The sequence below is a fragment of the Macaca fascicularis genome, chromosome 9, assembly GCF_037993035.2.
Source record: "Macaca fascicularis isolate 582-1 chromosome 9, T2T-MFA8v1.1".
In the NCBI taxonomy this organism is placed as follows: Eukaryota; Metazoa; Chordata; class Mammalia; order Primates; family Cercopithecidae; genus Macaca; species Macaca fascicularis.
The window spans coordinates 26,874,354-26,895,610 of NC_088383.1; the positions used below are offsets into that span (position 1 = coordinate 26,874,354).

At 37.5% G+C, this 21,257-nt stretch overlaps 1 protein-coding gene across 5 annotated transcripts in view; it reads left to right on the forward strand.

Moving 5' to 3' along the window:
- The window catches only part of MYO3A (myosin IIIA), a 272,505-nt gene that overhangs the window by 142,843 nt on the left and 108,405 nt on the right, over positions 1-21,257 (forward strand). For all 5 annotated transcript variants that reach the window (XM_065520424.1, XM_045399709.2, XM_065520426.1 and 2 more), the window contains 3 exons: positions 9,810-10,012; positions 17,446-17,544; positions 17,633-17,747. In XM_065520424.1, the coding sequence (XP_065376496.1) occupies positions 9,810-10,012; positions 17,446-17,544; positions 17,633-17,747 (417 nt within the window). The remainder of the gene's footprint in view (positions 1-9,809; positions 10,013-17,445; positions 17,545-17,632; positions 17,748-21,257) is intronic.

Consider the following 21,257-nt stretch of genomic DNA (forward strand, 5'->3'; position numbering starts at 1 on the left):
TATTTGAATTTTTTCTGTTCTTTTCCTGGTTAATCTTGCTAATGGTCTATCAATTTCATTTATCTTTTCAAAGAACCAGGTTTTTGTTTCATTTATCTTTTGTGGGGTTTTTTTGTTTGTTTGTTTCAATTTCATATAGTTCTGCTCTGATCTTGGTTATTTCCTTTCTTCTGCTAGGTTTGGGTTTGGTTTGTTTTGTTTCTCTAGTTCCTTGAGGTGTGACCTTAGAATGTCAGTTTGTGTTCTTTCAGTTTGTTTTTTTTTTTTTTTTTTTTTTTTTTTTTTTTTTTTTTTTGACATAGTCATTTAGGGCTATGAACTTTCCTTTTAGCACCGCCTTTGCTGTATCCTAGAGGTTTTGATAGGTTGTGTCATTATTTTTGTTCAGTTCGAAGAATTTTTTAATTTCCATCTTGATTTTGTTTTTGACCCAATGCTCATTTGGGAGCAGGTTGTTTGATTTCCATGTATTTGCATGGTTTTGAAGGTTTCCTTTGGAGCTGATTTCCAGTTTTATTCCTTCTGGTCTGAGAGAGTGCTTAATATAACTTCAATTTTCTTAAATTTATTGAGGCTTGTTTTATAGCTTATCATATGGTCTGTCTTGGAGAAAGTTCCATGCATTGTTGAATAGAATGTGTACTTTGTGGTTGTTGGATGAAATGTTCTATATGTATCTGTTAAGACTATTTGTTCCAAGGTGTAGTTTAAATCCATTGTTTCTTTGTTGACTTTCTGCCTTGATGACCTGTCTAGTGCTGTCAGTGGAGTACTGAAGTCTCCCACTATAATTGTGTTGCTGTCTATCTCATTTCTTAGGTCTATAGTAATTGCTTTATAGATCTGCGATCTCCAGTGTTAGGTGCATATATGTTTAGGATTGCGGTATTTTCCTCTTGGACAAGGCCTTTTATCTTTATATAATGTTCCTCTTTGTCTCTTTTAAAGTTTGTTTTGTCTGATATAATAATAGCTACTTTGCTGGCTTTTGGTGTCCATTTGCATGAAATGCCTTTTTCCACCCCTTTACTTTATGTGAGTCTTTATGTGTTAGGTGAGTCCCCCGAAGGCAGCAGATAGTTGGTTGTTGAGTTCTTATCCATTCTGCAATTCTGTATCTTTTAAGTGGAGCATTTAGGATATTTACATTCAATGTTAGTATTGAGATATGAGGTACCGTTGCATTCATCATGCTATTTGTTTCCTGGTACTTTAGTTTTTGGTTTTGTTTCTGCTTTTAATTTGTATTTTTGTTTCATAGGTCCTGTGCGATTTATGCTTTAAAGAGGTTCTGTTTTGATGTGCTTCCAGGATTCATTTTAAGATTTAGAGCTCCTTTTAGCAGTTATTATAGTGGTGGCTTGGTAATGGCGAATTCTCTCAGCATTTGTTCATCTGAAAAAGATTGTCTCTTTCCTTCATATATGATGCTTAGTTTTGCTGGATACAAAATTCTTGGCTGATAATTATTTTGTTTCATTAGGCTGAAAATAGGGCCCCAATTCCTTCTAGCTTGTAAGGTTTCTGCTGAGAAATCTGCCATTAATCTGTAGGTTTTCCTTTATAGGTTACCTGGTGTTTCTGTCTCACAGCTCTTAAGATTCCTTCCTTCATCTTAACTTTGGATAACCTGATGAGATGACAGTGTGCCTAGATGAAGACCTTATTGTGATGAATTTCCTGGGTGTTCTTTGTGCTTCTTGTATTTGGATGTCTAGGTCTCTAGCAAGGCCAGGGAAATTTTCCTTGATTATCCCCACAAATATATTTTCCAAGCCTTTAGAATTCTCTTCTTACTCAGGAACAGCGATTATTCTTAGGTTTTGTTGTTTAACCAAAATAATCCCAGACTTCTTGGAGGCTTTGTTCATATTTTCTTATTCTTGTTCTTTTTTCTTTGTCTTTGTTGGATTGGGTTAATTTGAAGACCTTGTCTTTGAGCTCTGAATTTCTTTCTTCTACTTGTTCAGTTATATTGCTGAGACTTTTCACAGCATTTTGCATATCTAAAAGTGTATCCAAAGTTTCCCAAATTTTTGATTGCTTTTTCTTTAAGTTATTTATTTCCTTGAATATTTCTCCCTTCACTTCTTTTATCATTTTTCAGATTTCCTTGTATTGAGCTTCACCTTTCTCTGGTCCCTCCCTGATTAGCTTAATAACTAACCTCTTGAATTCTTTCTCAGGTAAATCTTTTTTGTTTGTTTGTTTGTTTTCAGTTCAGATCCATTGCTGGTGAACTAGTGTGATTTTTTGTTGTTGTTGTTGGGGGGGGTGTTGCAGAGCCTTGTTTTGTCATATTACCAGGGGTGGTTTTCTGGTTCCTTTTTATTTGAGTAGGCTCTGTCAGAGGGAAAGTCTAGGGCTGAAGGCTGTTATTCAGATTCTTTTGTCCCACAGGGTGTTCCCTCGATGTAGTTCTCTTCCTCTTTTCTATGGATGTGGCTTCCTGTGAGCTGAACTGCAGTGATTGTTGTCTCTCTTCTGGGTCAAGCCACCCAGCAAGTCTGCCCAGCTCCGGGCTACTACTGGGGGTTGTCCACACAGAGTCCTATGATGTCAACTCTCTATGGGTCTCTCAGCCATGGATACCAGCACCTGTTCTGGTGGAGGTGATGGGGGGAGTGCAGTGGACTCGATGAGGGTTCTTAGCTTTGGTGGTTTAATGCTCTATTTTTGTGCTGGTTGACCTCCTGCCAGGAGGTGGCACTTTCAGAAAGTATCAGCTGTGGTAGTATGGGGTGGAACCGGCCGTGAGTGGGGCCCTAGAACTCCCAAGATTATATGCCCTTTTTTTTCTGCTACCAGGGTGGGTAGGGAAGGACCATCAGGTGGGGGCAGGGCCAGGTGTGTCAGAGTTCAGACTCTCCTTGGGTGGGTCTTACTGTGGCTGCTGTGTGGGATGGGGGTGAGATTCCCAGGTTCCTGGAGTTGGGTACCTAGGGGGATTATGACTGCTTCTGCTGAGTCATGCAGGTTGTCAGGGAAATGGAGGAAAGCTGGCAGTCAAAGGCCTCACCCAGCTCCCACGCAAACTGAAGAGTAGATCTCACTCCCACCATGCCCCTGGCAACAGCTGAGTCTGTTTCCAGGCAGAGAGTGAAATGGGCTTGAAAACCTGCCCCAGGCTATCCTCCTCCCAGCTGCAAAAGAAAAGTGCTTGGCTCTTCCCCTGCTTGTGGAGTCTACACACCAGATTTGCATGCTCCCCCGAGTTCTGGCCAGGCTTCTTGCCAGGTCAAACTGTTACAAAGTTCAGCTAAAGATTTCCTTATCCCTCTGCAGTTTTACCCTCTGCTCCTCTGGCCACCCTCCCTTTGGATCCCTGTGGTGCCAGGCAGGAGTGGCCTGCTAGGGGACCCAGGAAGCTCCCAGGGTTTTTCTGCTGCTTCCTCTACCCCTATATTTCGCTTGGCTCTCCAAATGGATTCGGTTCCATGTAAAGTCAGAAACTTCTCCCACCTTCAGCTTCTCAGCTTCTCCAGTGGGGATGTGTGTTCAGGAGAAGAGGGTCTTCTTCTCCCACTTCTGCAGTTGGGGCACTCACAGTATTTGGAGGGTCTCTCAGGTCCTGCAGGAGCGGTCCACTTCCTTCAGAGGGTCTGTGGGTCCTCTTGAGATTGCTGGTTTGTTCTTGCATTAATCCGGAGCTAAAATTCACAGTGCAAGCCTCTGTACGCTGCCCTGTCTGGAGCTGCAATCCAGTCCTGTCTCCCATCTGCTATGATGATTGACCCTTCCTGGGATTGTTTTTTTCTATTTCTGTGAAGAATGCCTTGGGATCTTGATAAGGATTGCACTGATTCTGTATATTTGGGTAGTATGGATATTTTAACAACATTAATTCTTCTGATCCCTGAGATATATTTTCATTTATTTGTGTCTTCCTCAACTTCTTTCATCACTGTTTTATAGTTTTCAGTGTATAGATCTTTCACCTCCTTGGTTAAATTTATTCCTAATGTTTTATTTTTATGCTTTTGTTAATGGGATTGCTTTCTTGATTTCTTTTTCAGTTAGGTTATTATTTATGTATAAAAATGTTATTTACTTTTATATGTTGATTTTGTATCCTAAAATTCTATTGAGTTATTACTTCTAACAGTTATTTTGTGGGATATTTGGGGCTTTTTACAGGTAGGATCATGTTATCTGCAAATGCAGTAGTCTCCACTTATCCCCACAGGGGATATGATCCAAGATACACTTGTGGTTGCCAGAAACTGCCGATAATATCAAGCCCTATATATACTGTTTTTTCCTAAACATCCCTATGATAAAGTTTAAATTATAAATTAGGAACAATACAAGATTAACAACAATAACTAAAAATAAAATATAACACTATACTGTAATAAACATCATATGAATATGATCTCTCTCTCTCTCTCTCTCTTTCAAAATACCTTAGTGTCACTTGTTTTAGGGGATCCCTTGCTGACTTCTTTGTGTAGGCTCAATGCTTTCTGGTTCAACCACTGACACCAATCAGAAAACATTTTCTGTTCATGTCTTCCACCCACAAATTTAATGCCTTCTTATCTTAACTAAGTACTGATCATGCACTATGACTATGACTTTTGCAATATGATATGTGACAGTAAAACTAGCACAAGTTTCTTTTTCCTTCTTCACAATTTAACAGATAGTAGACCTCAACATACAATATTTTTTCTTCCCTTATGAAGTCAAGAACTTTCACCTTTTCACTTCAAGCAGGCAAATATGGTTTCTCTTTGACATATTCAAATTGTCAGCATCACTACTCTTGTGCTTTGGGGCCATTAAGTAAAATAAAGATTATTTGATGGCCAGAACTGTGATACTGTGACAGCTGATCTGATAACTGAGAGGGCTACTAAGTTGGCTGACAGGTGGGTAGCATATACAACGTGGATACGTTGGGCAAAGGAAGGATTCACTTTCCAGGTGGGACAGAATGCGGTGGCACAGATTTAATCACACTACTCAGAATGGCATGCGATTTAAAACTTAGAAATTATTTATTTCTGGAATTTTTCATTTTAGACCATGGTTGACTACAGGTCAACTTCTTCCTTTCTGATTTGGGTGCCTTTTATTTCTTTACCTTGTCTGATTGTTCTTATTAGTACTTCCAGTACTATGTTGAATAGAAGTGATGAGAGTGGGTATTTTTTTGCGTTGTAATAGATACTATTGGAAAAGCTTTTAGTTTCTCCTCATTGATTATAATGTTAGCTGTGGATTTTTCATACATTCCCTGTATTATGTTGAGGAACTTTCTATACCTAAACTGTTGAGAGTCCACATCAAGAAAAGATGTTGTGGTATCTTAAATGGTCTTCTATAACTCATACATATGATGTAGATTATTCTGTGGTTGAAAAATGTTAAAAATTGTGTCTTTTCAAGGTAAAGAAACCTATTACCGCTTTGCTTAATATTGCTTTTCTATTGCCTAAGAAAATGTTATATAATTGTAGGTAGCTCCTGTATTCTTTGGGAATGAAAATGGTTATGCCAAAGAATACTTCATTCCTTCCAAAATGTCCTTTTTCTTCCTGCGGAATACCGCTACTTAGTGGAAATCACAGCAAGACCAGCAATTTCTAGATAGTTCATAAAAATCTGGGACATTCTGTCAATAGAAAGATAAATAGCTATAGAAAGGCCTCTTATGAGTTATACCTTAGTAAATGCTTTTCTTTGTGTAATCTCATAGGAAAATGGAATACAGCTTCCACTTTTAAAATTAAAAAAAGAAGGGGTGTTGGACTTTGTCAGATACTTTTTCTGCATCAATTGAGATGATTATGTGGTTTTTATCTTTGACTCTGTTAATATGTTGAATCACATTGTTTGATTTGCATATGTTAAGCTAGATTTGCATGCCAGGGATAGATTTTGCTTGGACATGATGTATAATCTTTTTAATGTGTTACTGGATTTGATTTGCTAATATTTTATTGAGAATTTTTGCATCAGTGTTCATCAGAGAAACTGGCCTGTAGTTTTCTTTTCTTGTGATACCTTTATCTGGCTTAGGTAGTAAAGTAATGCTGGCCTCATAAACTGTAGTTGAAAGTATTCCCTCTGGCTCTATTTTTTATTATTTATTAATTTGCTTTTCTTAGAAACAGAGTCTCACTCTGTCACCCAGGCTGGAGTACAGTAGCATAATCTTAGCTCACTGCAGTGTCTGAACTCCTGGGCTCAAGTGACCCTCCTGCTCCAGCCTTCCCAGTAGCTGGGACTACAGGCATGTGCCAGTGCACTGGGCTAATTTTATAATTCTTTGTTCAGATGAGGTCTTATTTTGTTGCCCAGGCTGGTCTCAAACTCCTGGCTTCAAGCTGTCTTCCCACCTTGGCCTCCCAAAATGCTGGAATTACAGACATGAGCCACACTGTGCCTGGCCTAGCTCTACTTTTTAGAAGAGTTTAAGAAGTATTGGTATTGATTTTCTTCCAATGTTTGGTGGAATTCAGCTGTGAAGCCACCTTATCCTAGGCTTTTCTTTGTTAGGAGGTTTTGATTACTTCTTCAATTTCTTTATTTGTTTTTGGTCTGTTCAGGCTTTCTAATTCTTTCTGACTCAATTTTGGTAGGTTGTATTTTTCTAAGAATTTATCTACTTCCTCCAGGCTACCCAAATTGTTTGTAGATAATTGTTCATAATAGTCCCTATGATCCTTTTTATTTCTGATACGTCTGTTGTAATTTCTCTACTTGCATTTTTTATTTTACTTATCTTAGTCATCACTCTTATTTTCTTAGACTAGCTGAGGGTTTGTCAGTCCTATTTTTTTCAAAAGCAAAACTCATAGTTTTATTGATTCTTTTTATAGTTTTTCCTTTCTCTATTTGATTTATTTCTGCTCAGGTTTTGATTTTTTTCCTTTCTTCTGCTAATTTTGGCTTTAGCTTTTTCTTCATTTTTTAGTTCCTCGAGGCATAATGTTAGACTATTTATTTTGGAGCTTGCTTCTTTTTTAACATAGGAATGTATTGCTACAAACTTCTCTCTCAGAATTGCTTTTGCTACATGCCATAGGCTTGTTATGTTGTGTTTTCCTTGTGGTTTGTCTCAAGGTATTTTTTACTTTCCCTTTTACTTTCTTCTTTGACCAATTGGCTGTTCAGCAGTACATTGTTTAATTTCCACATAGTTGATCATGTGTGGTGCTAGGAGGTGCTCCTGCTTAGGTGTGCCAGAGGCTTGGAGCCCCAGGGTGCAAGGTACCACCTCACCTGTGATGTGTGGTGGCAGCAACTACTTCAGTGTTCAGGAGGCCTGAGGCCCTCTGAGGGTGGGGTGCTGCCTCAGCTCTGGTGCAAGGGAGCTCCTTCAGCCAAGCTCAGAGCCTGTGAGGACTGCAGGAGTCTCCAGTAGCAATGACTGCAAGTGTGAACAGTAGTGAGAGAGGTTGCTGGGGGTATCTTGCTTACCTTTTCCTTGCAGGGAGCTGTCCTTCCTTCCTGGTTGTGAGCTGATCCCCACTTGGGGCATGATGTGGTAAAGGTAAGGTGTTTCCTTTCCTTCTCTATGTGGCCATCCTGGGTTTCTGTGCTCTACAGGATTTCTACTGGCTGCTTTTTTGCTGTTCTCCAGCATGCTCCTTTAGTTATTTTGGTTTAAATGTACTTGTTTACTCATTTGCAGGTAGTGGGGGGCTTGAAGGTGTATTATCCATTCTCACACTGCTATAAAGAGCTACTTGAGACTGGGTAATTTATAAAGAAAAGAGGTGTAATTGACTCACAGTTCCACATGGCTGGGAAGGCCTCAAAAAAACTTACAATCATGGGCAGAAGGTGAAGGGGAAGCAAGCCCAGCAAAGCAGGAGAGAAAGAAAGAGGGAGCAAAGGGAGAAATGCCACTTTCAAGCCATCAGATCTCATGAGAACTCAGTCCTTATCACAAGAACAGTGAGGGGGAAAATCCGCCCCCATGATCTAATCATCTCTCACCAGGCCCTCTCCCCTGACACATGAGATTACAATTTGACATGAGATTTGGGTGGGGACACAGAGCCAAACCATATCAGAGGGAGAGCACTAGGAGCTTCTGGCCAACCATCTTGATGTCACTTCTAATTCATTTTCAAAATGATGAGTAGGAAGAATTCCATGTTCCTGTTAAAAACTAATTGAGTGGTTTTAATATGTTCTATCAGAAGTCTTGACCCAGTGGCTTAATATAACCTCTACTTAGCAGACTTGTGACCCTCTCGGGAGTGGAAGAGCCAGGAGAGACCTAAAAAAAAGGTGGCGCTACCCCAGGTATCTCATCTCAGCCTTTTCTTTCCCCTTGCCCATCAACCACTCTCTCCTTCTAGAAGTATCATTTTAAAAGGTTTTGACAATGGTGAGATAAGATTTAATGTGGGGCGCGGGGGCAGTGAGGCATAGCATATTATCCTGGTGTAGAGGAGCTGAACACCTGAATGAATTTACTCACAGGTCTTTGCTATTCTGTCCTGATCTGCGGGCTGATAGAGGTTCTCATCAGTGATAAATTAATTGTATGTGAATGTGGTTCTGTAGATGTCAGCAAACTCCTTAATCTAATCTCTTTGTCTTGTTTTAGATTAATGTTAATTGGGGATAGGTATATATGTATTTTCAGATTCCTACCCTTATCACATCTTATCTTGTTTTAACTTATGTCCTTGATAAGGATTTACCAGATGGAAAAATGAGGTGTTTGGTAGATAGAACTTACCTTTGAAATATGCAGTCTTCCAAATCTTACTTAGCAGGTCACTGCTATTCAATATATGCCAATGAAAATGTTATCTCACCTTTTTCATGGGTGCAAGGCCAGCCCAAAACATTTTAAAAGAGCCAAGTTCATCCCCCAAATTACTATGCTCTTCTCTCACCCCTTATTGCCTCTTTTATAAGATACTCAAAGTTCTTACACAGCCTGAAAACTTCATTGTGAATGCCCCCTCCAACCCACTCAAATTCTAATGTAGCCTGCGTTCCAGAAATAGCTTCCACTGTTCTCCCTTGACATAGAAAATTTGCAATAAGTCTAACATAGATGATCTTGGTAAAGTATTAAGGTAGATATTATACTGAAAATAATCTACTTAAGCTAACTTCTGCCAAGTTGTGAATAACTAATACCTCCCTACACCTCGGGGGGCAGAGGTTGGAATGCCTTTGTAATAGTGATTGGCTATTAACCCAAATAAATTTCTACTCAGTAGAATTTCAACTAAAGTGGTAAAAAAGAAACATGGAACATACTTCTTTGAGAAGAGGAGCATAAGAGATGGGGAAGAAATAGAGGTAGAGCCATGTAAGCCTGCTAACCTTGACCTGGTTTCCACTCCTCCCATTCATACTTCCGAGCTGTTCTCACTTTTCATAATTATTCCCTTCTCTCTGCTTCTGAATTAATGAGTTATCTTTCCTCTCTTAGTTTCAGGGTTAGCAGCTTCTGTGGAAGCAAGTAAAGTGGTTCTGGCTTTGGGGACTATTTGGATGGGGACCCAGGCAGGTAGAGGAGGAATAACAGAATGACAAGTGTACTTCAATGTGCATAGGCTGCTTATAAATTATCTTTGTAAATCAGGCAGAACTGCATTTGAATAGAAAAGTATAGAATATCTCCTTGTCCTTTTTTAAGAAAACAAGTGAGTGAATCCACGTATGGGAGGGCGAAAATAGACCAGGATGTAACATCTGCCAATATATCAGGAACATGCTTTTGTATGTTTATGTCTACATAAAGTGCTCACCAAAGAAGAGACATTTCATTATATACCAAGTTAATTTTTTATGTTTTTAAAAATATCTTAATATTTTCTCTTTAGGCTAATAACAGAACCTTGCAAGAGAAGATTTTACAAGTAAACAATTTGGTAGAAGCCTTTGGCAATGCCTGCACTATTATAAATGACAATTCTAGCCGATTTGGAAAATACTTAGAAATGAAATTCACCTCTTCTGGAGCTGTAGTGGGAGCACAGATTTCTGAATATCTCCTGGAAAAATCCCGAGTTATCCACCAAGCTATGTAAGTTTATTTCAAACCTCTCCTATTTTGGAGGAAGCAGAAGCAAACATAATGCTTTAATAGTAAAATGTCTTTCTCATTCAATAAAATTTTGTTTATCACCTACTGTATGCAAAGCACTTACCACTGAGAATGAAGAGATCCATCAGCACTGTCTTACTCTCAAATATATGTAACATTCAATAGAGGAATTAATAAATAACCTAAAATTTGTGCTGCCAGATAGAAAGCCTAAGCCCATCATAGAGGTACTAACAGCATAAATTAGAGACCGTTCTGACATAGCAGAGAATATATTTATCTATACAAAATTAATGTGAAATTTAATTAGAAATAACTGAATGCTTTTCTCTTTTAAATGCTAGCATATATAAATAGACATTTGTATTAATTCTATTCTTCCTGTGTTTATACACAAGGGGCCAAATAAAAGATTCAAGAAGGAGCTTTATCGTATTGACCTTTTATTGCTGACTGATTTTAGCCATCAATACTCTTCATAATGCTTTGATATTAAGTGGAATGAATTCCTTTTGCGGGTTTGTAGCTTAATGACAAAGTTTCTCTTCTGTCTCACAAAACATCTTTGTTATTCTAATGAGGAAACTATCGTTACACATTGGATTTGTACCCTGGTAGTTACATTATTTTGTTTAAAAGCTTGGCAAATTAGAATCTTTCATTTTTCTTACGTTGGTTTTATGCTAAACATATGCTACATTATTGTAGTAATATGTCAAGTTAATTCACAGTAACATAATAAGCCTTGTTGTGTATTAGTACATTATTATTTAATGTAAGTGCCTTCAAGCTTGGTGTCATTCAATTCATGAGTAAGTCATGAATAGAAGTTGCCTGGAGTCCAGCTCCTGAGCACTAGCCCCAGTATGGAAAATTACCCTTTGGCCTTCAATTGAAAATATGGAAGGAGGCTGGGCGCGGTGGCTCACGACTGTAATCCCAGCACTTTGGGAGGCCAAGGTGGGCAGATCACAAGGCCAGGAGATCGAGACCATCCTGGCTAACAAAGTGAAACCCCGTCTCTACTAAAGATACACAAAATTAGCTGGGTGTGGTGGTGGGCGACTGGTGGTGGGTGACTGTAGTCCCAGCTACTCGGGAGGCTGAGGCAGGAGAATGGCGTGAACCCAGGAGGCGGAGCTGGCAGTGAACCAAGATCGCGCCACTGCACTCCACTGGGGTGACAGAGCAAGACTCCATCTCAAAAAAAAAAAAAAAAAAATAGGAAGGAATGATTATTAGACACATGTGGTTTTCAATTGTGGTACCAGACCATTTTAATCCACCTTGGGTAAGATATTTAAACCTTAAAGATCCTTACAGGATCTTGGCTCTGTAATTCATTGTATGTAGGATTTGAAACAGTTTACTTAACCTCTCTGCACCTCTGTTTTTCATCTTTAAAATGAAATAGCATTAGTACCTATCAATTAAGACAAGGTATGTATAGTATGTACCACAATGAATGGCATATAGTAAGAAATCTGTAAGTTTAAGCCATTAGTAGTAATAGTAGTATTAATAGTTGATTAGAAATAACATATAGCACAGTACCTGGGATATTGAAGATGTTCAATAAATGGTAGATACTATTTATTGATGCGTGTCCAGTGCCCAAAACTCAGTGGACATGTGTGTCAGTGCTATTGCGGCCCATAAGTAGAAGGACCTCAGGATCTTAGCAGATGTGGAAACTTAGCTAGTTCTCAAAACTGTTTGTTCTGCTCTCATAATTGTGTAAGCCTCTCCTTCAGGCCCTTTGGGGAGAACTACTTAAGAGTAACTAATTGGTAGATGGCACCACCATGTTGCACAATATCAAGGGATACCATTCACGGTGTATTCTATGGAGCTGAGTGCAGGAACACAGTTCATATAGAATAACACATGAACGTAACCCTCTGGAGTTACACAGCGAGGCCCTGAGCTTATAACCATAGAAATAATCCCGTTAATGCTTACTGAAATATTGCAGGATGGATTCTAAGAAATAGCATAGTCAGGATTATATTTAAGGCATGCTATGAATTAAGTAATTTTTCCCCCTAAGGAACTATTCTAATTTTACAACTTTGCTTATTGGGGAAAAGCATTCCAAATTCCAAATTCACAATCAAGTGGAAATATAACTCAGTTATAATTTGAGCACAGCTGTCTTTAATTTATAACACTTTTTCCATTTTTATGTTTTTTCTTTCACCTAATTTAATTGCATTTTTAAGTTCCAGAGGAGCTTTGAGTGACCTATGAATATGAAAATATTAGACCTGTGATTGATGGAAGAATTCTTAATAGGTACCTTTACAAATTATAAATTTAATTGCACTGTTATCAATCAGGGTACTGAACAGAAAGAACAAGCTCTAGGGTTTTAACTGAGAAAACTGTTTACAGAAGTCACATGAGCATTGAAGAGCCAAGAAGAAATGGTGAGATGCCCATGGACTAACAGGGGTGAGGAGCCATGGCTGCCTTCCTGTCTGCAGGCAGAGGGAGGGGCAGCACTAGTGCCTGGTGCCAGCTGCAGCTGTGGATCAGGGGCTGCCTGTCGAGAGCTATGGCCCTAATGGGATGCAGCCGTTCAGGGAGAGAGCAAGGGGATAACGTCCCAGCCTCTCTCTCCTCCTTCCGCCTGTTTCCTGCCTGTGCTTCCTATTGGCTGAACCCATATGGAAGCCAGACAGCAAGGGAGTCCAGGGATTGCAGGCTGTAAGGATTGGCCTTTGGGGTCCCAGAGCAAGACAAATAAGAGTTTAGAATGATCTGAGGAGTAGGGAAGAATCAGAGCAGACGAGTATCTTTTTTTGATGAACTCACCCTTTAAGACATTTTGTTCTTTTCTTCACTTTTTGCCTCTGACAATGTCATCCCAGCTCAATCTCTGACCACATTTATTTTTAGATTACCTTTCTAATGATGATGGTACTGTCTTATAACCTGTGATTTAAATCCTTTTTTAAACATTGATGGTTTTCAAGGAGAAAATTTTAAAAGAGGCTACTTAATTTCAAGAATAAAATGAACCTATTGAAGGCAATGCTAGATAATTCTCATAAATACAAATTATAGCCATTTCCACTGCAGTTTCCTCCTGTTATTACAGTTCAGTTCAGCAGGCATTGATTGCATTTCTCTTATGTCCCCAGCACTTAACAGGACTCTATAGGAGACATAAATAAGTGGCAGACATGGTGCTCTCCATTGTGGAGAAAGGGAAATGTATTTATGGAGCAGTTACTCTATGTCAGTCACTGCGCTAAGCACCTTACAGTCATTATCTCTTTTAATTCTTGTAGTCATGTGACAGGGTGTCATCTTCTCTTTTAAAAGTGAGAAACTAAGAGAATTTTAATAAGTCGCTTAATGTCAAAAACTTAGCAATGAATGAGTTGGAGTTTGAAGCCTCGTCCTTCTGTCTGACTCCAAAGCCCACCATTCAACCATCCATCCATCCATCCATCCATCCATCCATCCATCCATCCATCCATCATCTATCCATCCATCTATTTGACACATATTTATTGAGTGCCTACTGTGTGCTAGGCACAGGAGACATAAAGCCAAGTAAGGCAGGATTCTTGTGGTAACACAGCTCACAGTATGATAAAACTTGCTGATCACTCATGGTTTCTAGCCTCTCATGAAAGTAAGAAATGAGTTCATCTGCTAAGATTCAGCAGGTAGATAGCAAGAGAAGGGGACTGAGGAGACTGCATATCTAGGAGGAGAGAATTTATAAGGTGGGAGCTGTGATTAAAAAGGAAAAACTAAAAGTGTTGCTTTATGGATACCCTGTAGTCCCTTAAGAATGCAAAGCTTCATTATTAGCTTTCTAAGTCTGATTGTTGGCCACTTCATTGAATATTCAAAGGTTTCACAGGAATTAAGCTACATCCTTGTGAGTACTTTGCCACCGTTTGAGGCTGTCAGAGGCATTGGCTGCACAGGTAATCCCCAGGATGCAAAGCAGGTGAACACACACATGAGACAGCCCTGAAGGCCTTCCTGCAAGCAGCTGAGTGGAACTCACTCTGAAGAAGTGTTAGAAGCTCCACAAGTAGGAGTGAGGCCACAATCAGAGAAATGACATTTGGTAACTTGTAAGACCCTGTGTCTGTCCTCAGGCAGTCCTGACCTGGGAACCCCTGGAAACATTAGCAAGTGTGGGATACTGTAATGCTCTGTGTTCTTAAGCACAGCTTGATATGGTTAGGGACCCTGGGTAAGCTTTGGAGGTGTGTTCTTTTCCTGTTTCTTTAACTTTCTGATTGTCCGTTGAAGGTCAGTATATTCCCCAAAGTTTCTTCCAGGTCTTTTCAAATTATAATTCCCAATAAATGAAAACTGATGAAAAGAAATCCATTAATATTGTGTGTCTAAGTTTTAACACTTAACTGATACGATGTACAATTAGTGTACATTGTTAACAATCACAAATGTTAACTGATACAAATGTGATTGTGATTGTTAACACTTAACTGGTACAATGTACAATTAGTGTATATTGTGAACAATGTAGTACAGTGTTAACATCACAATTGCACTATATTAGTTGATGTTAGCAATCACGTTGTTAGCACTTAACTGATACAATGTACAATTAATGAAGTGCACAATCAGTGTGCTTCATTAGAAGAAAGCAAACTGAATTATATGCTGTGCCAGTCGTAGAGAAGTTTTTATTATTCTGTGGTGAGAAAAGACAAGAACTAAAGGAAACTTTCAGTTTCGTTCTAACTTCAGTCATAGGCCATGTTGGTGTTTCTTGCATTATCACTGGTGACTGCAAAAAGTAACAGAATAGGATGAGTTCTGAAGGGTGTGCCAGTCCTCACTTCAGCACCCAGTCTCTGGACCACCCCTTTTCTTTAAACCTTCACTTTTCTTTGCCCCATGACTAAATTCTCCTGATTCCTCTCCTACCTCCCTGAATTTTTCTTCTGTTTTAGATTTATCCATCCAGTCTCACACTGTGTATTTACCAAATATTTGTCCCTGCAGCTTTTCTCTTTTGTTCTCTACACTCTCTCACTTCACAAATTCTTCTGACGTTATGGCCTCAACAGAGAGCCCTACGTGATTGACACCCAAAGACATACTTCTCCCCCTCTTAAAACTGAAAAAAGTTTACATTTTTAAAAAATTTCCAACTACCTACATATCCTGCTACCATCTCAAATTCAACTGAATACACATCTCAAATATATTTATTTTCCCATAGCCCCTTTCTTTTGGAATGGGACTATCCTTCTCTAATTATATAAGACCCCCTGACTCTCCCTTCACTCAGGGGAGAGTTTCAGTGCAGAATGCATACTAACCAATAGCATTGTTACTTTTCTCTTTAGAAAATGTCTTCCTTCCTTTTGAAATACTAAGGAAGAACAGAGATCTGCATTATTCACCTTATCAAGCTCTACCCTTTCATATTAAGTATTTCAATTTGTTAACTTTCAAGAAAGACCAAAGAGAGTACCTTCAATAGTTATTAGTGTGTCACAAGTATCAAATCTTCAATGTTATTTTAAACCTACATGACTGATGTATTGGAGTCCTTATTGAGCTTCTGTAAAAATTATTCTTGTAATGGCTTTTGGCAGAATGTCGGATCAAAACTAGAGATTATAAAATAAAGCCACAGTTGTTCTGAAACTCCAAATTTTACTGCATTATTGGAAGAGTAAATACAGATGGATATATTTGAGTTACTGTTGATTCTGAGGAAAACTTCTACATACTGAATGAATAATTTCTAAAGAGAGCAACAGTAAATTTCCATCTCTACTGAGATGATACTGCATCGTGTACAGGGGGAGAAGACCCTGGAATGTTTTTAAGTCCTTTCTTACCTTTTAAGTAAAATAATTTATGTATAATTATGCATATCATGAAGTGGGCTTTTTTCTGTTTCATGTACTTCATATGGAAAAGAATTCAAAGACCCCTCTGTTCTACTAAAAATAAGTTTAATAATAATAATTCCTTTTCTGAAAATATTTCATTGGCCCCCTAAGTTTGCTGATAAAGGCTGTGGAGGGGGTGAAGGAAAGGAGCAGGGCGAGAGGGGACACAAGCTGCCCCTGAAGTTTCCATCTTGGGTGTGATGAGTTTAGGACCCAGAGCACAGTTCAGGTCACTGCCAAGAGTGGCAGAAAGGGGAGTATCCACAACAATTTAGTGTCTCCTGCCCAATCCCTATGGTGACATGCAAAGCTTTGTGGTAGGATGAGAGTTTTATACCAACGGAAAGAGAAGTAACAATAGAAAGAAGTGAAGACGGCAAGGCCTTCTGGTTGAGACATTAGAATTAATTTAACCACTGTAAGAAGAATCCTACCCTGCCCCAACCTGTGAGCCTGGTGAGCCTGGTGATAATGGAATGAACAGTCAAGTGAAGTTTGAGGACCACCCTCAAACAGGAGGAGGATCTAGGAGGAGGACGGGAAGGGGAATGCCACAGGGAGATGCAAACCCCAGGGTGTCCCAATTGACCACTAGGTTCATCAAGAGTGGAAGTAAAACAGGGCAGTAGAGACGGGGAAACTATAGAACAGGAGGTTCATCCTCTGCTGTTTCAGCAGAGAGCCTGAAAGTGTGGTCTTTCGCTAGAGCCCACTAGAGCAGAAGGAAGACATGAGGGAAGGAGGAGAGGGGACCCCAAGGTCCAAGAAATTATGTTGTGAAACATCCTGAAGTGGAAACTTACCTTGTTGTAATCCATATTCCCTTAATGACATTATTGCAGCATCTGGAAAATGCAATTTATACTACTTAGAACCACAGAATCATGGGATTTGAGGCTTATAAGAAAGAGATTCCTCATACAAGTGAGAAAACTACGCCTCAGAAAGACAATATTCAAAGGTGGTTAAAGGCATGGGCTTTGGAGTCAAATAGACCTGATTCAAATCCATATTAATTATCAACTCTGTGGCTTTGGGGGAGATTGGTAGCTCTAATCCTCAGTTTCCTTCTACATAAAATAGGAAACACATGCCCATCTCAGGGGCCTATGGTGGGTTAATGAGATAATGTAGCACTTATAACCATTGGCATGGCTGTGTACATTATTCTTTTTTCTGTCTGCTCCACTGGCAGGTAAACTCCAACGAGTTAGGGATTTTTGACAGTTTTGCTTCTGCTATATCCCCAGTGCCTGGAACAGTGCCTGGAAGTCACTCACAAATGTATATTGAATGATTCCTATGAAGTGATTAAGATAATGTCTGGAATTTAATGACAGTGGTTGTTGAAAATAATGACAACAATAACGACCACAGAAAGCCAAAATGCAGTATTCAGAAAAGCCCATATTAGCACTCACAGTCATTGTTCAAATAATTATATTGTCAAGTAACTTAAACAATAAATATTCTTACTAACTCCCTTACTGAAAATATCTTTTTTTCCAGTGGAGAAAAAAATTTTCATATTTTTTACTACATTTATGCTGGTTTGGCTGAAAAGAAGAAACTAGCCCATTACAAACTGCCTGAAAATAAGCCTCCCAGGTAATCTACCAGGTTGTACTTTCATCAATAATACTTTCACTTTTCACTTAATTTTAGACTTTTATCCTTCCTTTTATATATTTTTTAGGTACCTACAAAATGACCACCTCAGAACAGTACAAGACATCATGAATAATAGTTTCTATAAATCCCAGTATGAATTAATTGAGCAATGTTTCAAAGTCATAGGTTTTACAATGGAGGTAAGTATGAAAGACACTTGAACCTCTTTAGAAAGTATCTTTTTATCATCATTAATGTTAAGAGCATTTATTGAGTGCTTAATATATACCAGCATAAGTGCTTTACATATATTAGAAGAGCCTTATGAAATAACTGGAAATATAAAATTTACTTTATGAGTGAAGAAATAGTGGCCTTGAGATATAATTGAATTTAGTTTTGTTCTTAATCTTTTATTTTACTTATACTTACATTTCCCATATACATATATGGGAAATATACATAAACATATATATATATATAATTTTACATAAATGCAGAAGTGTGCATGTTCTTTTTAGTGCAATCTTTTTAATAACTTTATTAAGATATAATTTACATACAATATAATTCACCTATTTAAAGTGTGTATTTCAGTGACTTTTAGTATATTCATAGAGATGTGTATTCATGACCATAATCATTTATAGAATATTTTCATATTATAAATTTTTCACCCCAAAAAGAAATATGGTAGCAATTAGCATATTTCTGACTCAATTCTGACTTCATCCCTACTTTCTATCACTATAAAATCTGCTTTTTCTGGACATTTTACGTACATGTCCACATATAATATGTGATCCGTTGTGACTGGTTTCTCTCAGTTAGCATAATGTTTGCAAGGTTCATCCATTTTTGTAGCGTGTATCAGTACTTTTTTTGTTGTTAAATAATATTTCATTTTACGGATATACTTCATGTTATTTGTCCATTCATTAGTTGATGGGCAACATTTGGGTTGTTTTCAGTTGTCTATTATGAATAATGCTGCTATGAACATTCATGTACAACTTTTTGTGTGGACATAAGTGTTCATTTATCTTTGATATATACCTAGCAGTGCAAATGCTGAATAGGGTAACTCTGTGTTTAACTTTTTCACTAAATTGTTCAACTGTTTTCCAAAATCGCTGCACCATTTTACATTCCCACCAGCACTGTATGAAGGTTCCAATTTCTCCACATCTTCACCAACACTTATTGTTATCTGTCATTTTGATTATAGTAATTCCAGTGGATGTGAAGTGGTATCACTTGAGGGTTTGGTTGAATTTACCTAATAACTTATATCTGTGGATCTTTTTTGGAGAAATGTTTGTTCAGATCCTTTGCATGTTTTCTAATTGGGTTATTGTCTTTTTATTCTTGAGTTGTAGAAATTTTTTATATTCTAGGTACTAGCTCCTTATCAGATATCTGATTTGAAAAAAAAAATCTATTTGTTATATTTTCCCTTTCTTGATGGTGTCCTTTGAAGCACAAAAGTTTTTAAATTTTATGAAGTTCAGTTTATCTATTTTTTCTTTTATTGCTTATGATTTTAGTGTTATATAGAAAACCAAGCTCACAAAGATTTATGCCTAAGCTTTCTTCTTATAGTTATATAGTTTTAGCTCTTACATTTAGGTCATTGTTCCATTTTGAGTTAGTTTTTGTGCATATTGTGAGGTAGGGATCCAACTTCATTCTTTTGCTTCTGGACAATCAGTGTACCAGCACCATTGTTGGCAAGATTATTCTTTCCCCATTGTTCTTGGTCAAATATCAATTAACCACAAATATACAGGTTTATTTCTGGACTCTCAATTCTATCTCATTGATTTATATATTTATCCTTATACCAGTATCACACATGAGTATTGTAGCTATGTAATAAGTATTGAGATTAGGAAGCATAAATCCTTCTACAACTTTGTTCTTTTTTTAAAATATGTTTTGGCTTTTCAAGGTTGGTTCCTTAAACTTTAATATAAATTTGAAGGATCAGCTTGTGAATTTCTAGCACCTTTAAAGAAATTTTTTTTGTCCAGCTCTCTCGTCCCCATCTTACCTCCTTAAATCTACATCTGCTCTCTTTCTCCTCCCCTAGCTAATGGACATATACAGGATCCAACATTCCATATTTACTTACCTAGTCCTAGAGTCTTGTTTATAGATACACACACACACCCCCATGCAAATGTGTACACATGCATATATTTGGTGAGATGATCATTCTTTTATTAATATGGGATTATATTACACACACTTTTCTATATCTGATTTTACTTACTCAGCAATACCTGTGAAAATCCCTTCAAATTACCTAATATATCACTGAATCACCTCTTTTAAAGGCAGTAAAATGTTCTACAGTGTGTACTACCATAGTTTATTCAGCCATTCACCATGACGGGGTATATAACTATAAATGTTTCCGGATCTTTGCAACCATGAGCAAAGCTGAAGTATGTCCTTAATGACTTGTTCATTTCTTTCTATGAAATAGGTTCCTAGTAGCGGAATTTCTGGGTTAAAAGGTACATATATTTTACATTTCAATAGAACTTGCAAAATTGCCTTCCAATAATTCTGTAGCACTTCACATTTCCACCACCGATACATATTAATACCCTTCCCTCACTCATTCCTGCCAGCAATGTGTTGTGGCTTTTTAAATATTTCCTAGTCTGGTGGGTGAAAGTAACATCTCATTTTAAATTTGCATATCCTTGACAAATAATATATTTGAACATCTTTCCATTTGTTTGCTAGCTGCTTAGATTTACTCTTATGAATTGTATATTTATATATGTTGCCCCTTTTATTAAATTATTTAGATGCTTTATGTCAATTTGTAAGGGCTCATTGATTATAGACATATGTTTCTATCATTTGTGTTATAAATGTTTCTTTATAGTTGTATATTTGTGACTTTTTGTCATATTGTTTACCATAATGAAGTTTTAAATGTTTGTTTATTCAAACAAATTTACCTTTTTGTTCATAACATCTAGGTCTCTAGTTTCGGTTAAAAAGTTTTCCCCTAACTCTAGGTTGTACGTGTAGTCTCCTAGATTTTCTTGAAAGTGAAAAAAAAAAATTTATCTTTAATCCATTTGAAATTTATTTTATGGTACCAGATGGAGCACCACTTTTCTTTTATTCCAGATGGAGAGCCAGAATTGACTTATCCTATATTAAGGCCTTATAAGACATGTAATCTATTTTTGATGCCTCTTTTAGCCATCAATCTATGTTTTCTATTTCTATAGCAGTATTCTGTTGACTTGATAACAGTGGTTTGATTCTGTGTTTTTCTAGTAAGGCTATTCCTGCTCTCACTTTCTTCTTTTCCATACTTTCCTTAGCTATTGTTTAGCATTGCTTGTCCATACAAACTGTAAGATCAATGTGTTCAATTCCAACAACCCCATTGGGACTTTTAATTAGAATCGTATTGAATCTATATATTAGTTTTTGGAGCAATGTCATTTTCATGATATGTATGTCTTCTCATCCCAAATTATTAAATGACTTATGTACTTTTTGTCATATGATTTTATGTTTGTTTAGATGCTGTTTTGGGTTTTTAATAATAATCTATAGTTATATTCATCTAGAACTTGCATCTTATTTTTAAATTTATTAACAACTATGTTAAGGTTTTTATTATAAGTAAAATGAATTTTCCATTGGTAGAAATTTTGAGATATATAATCATGCCA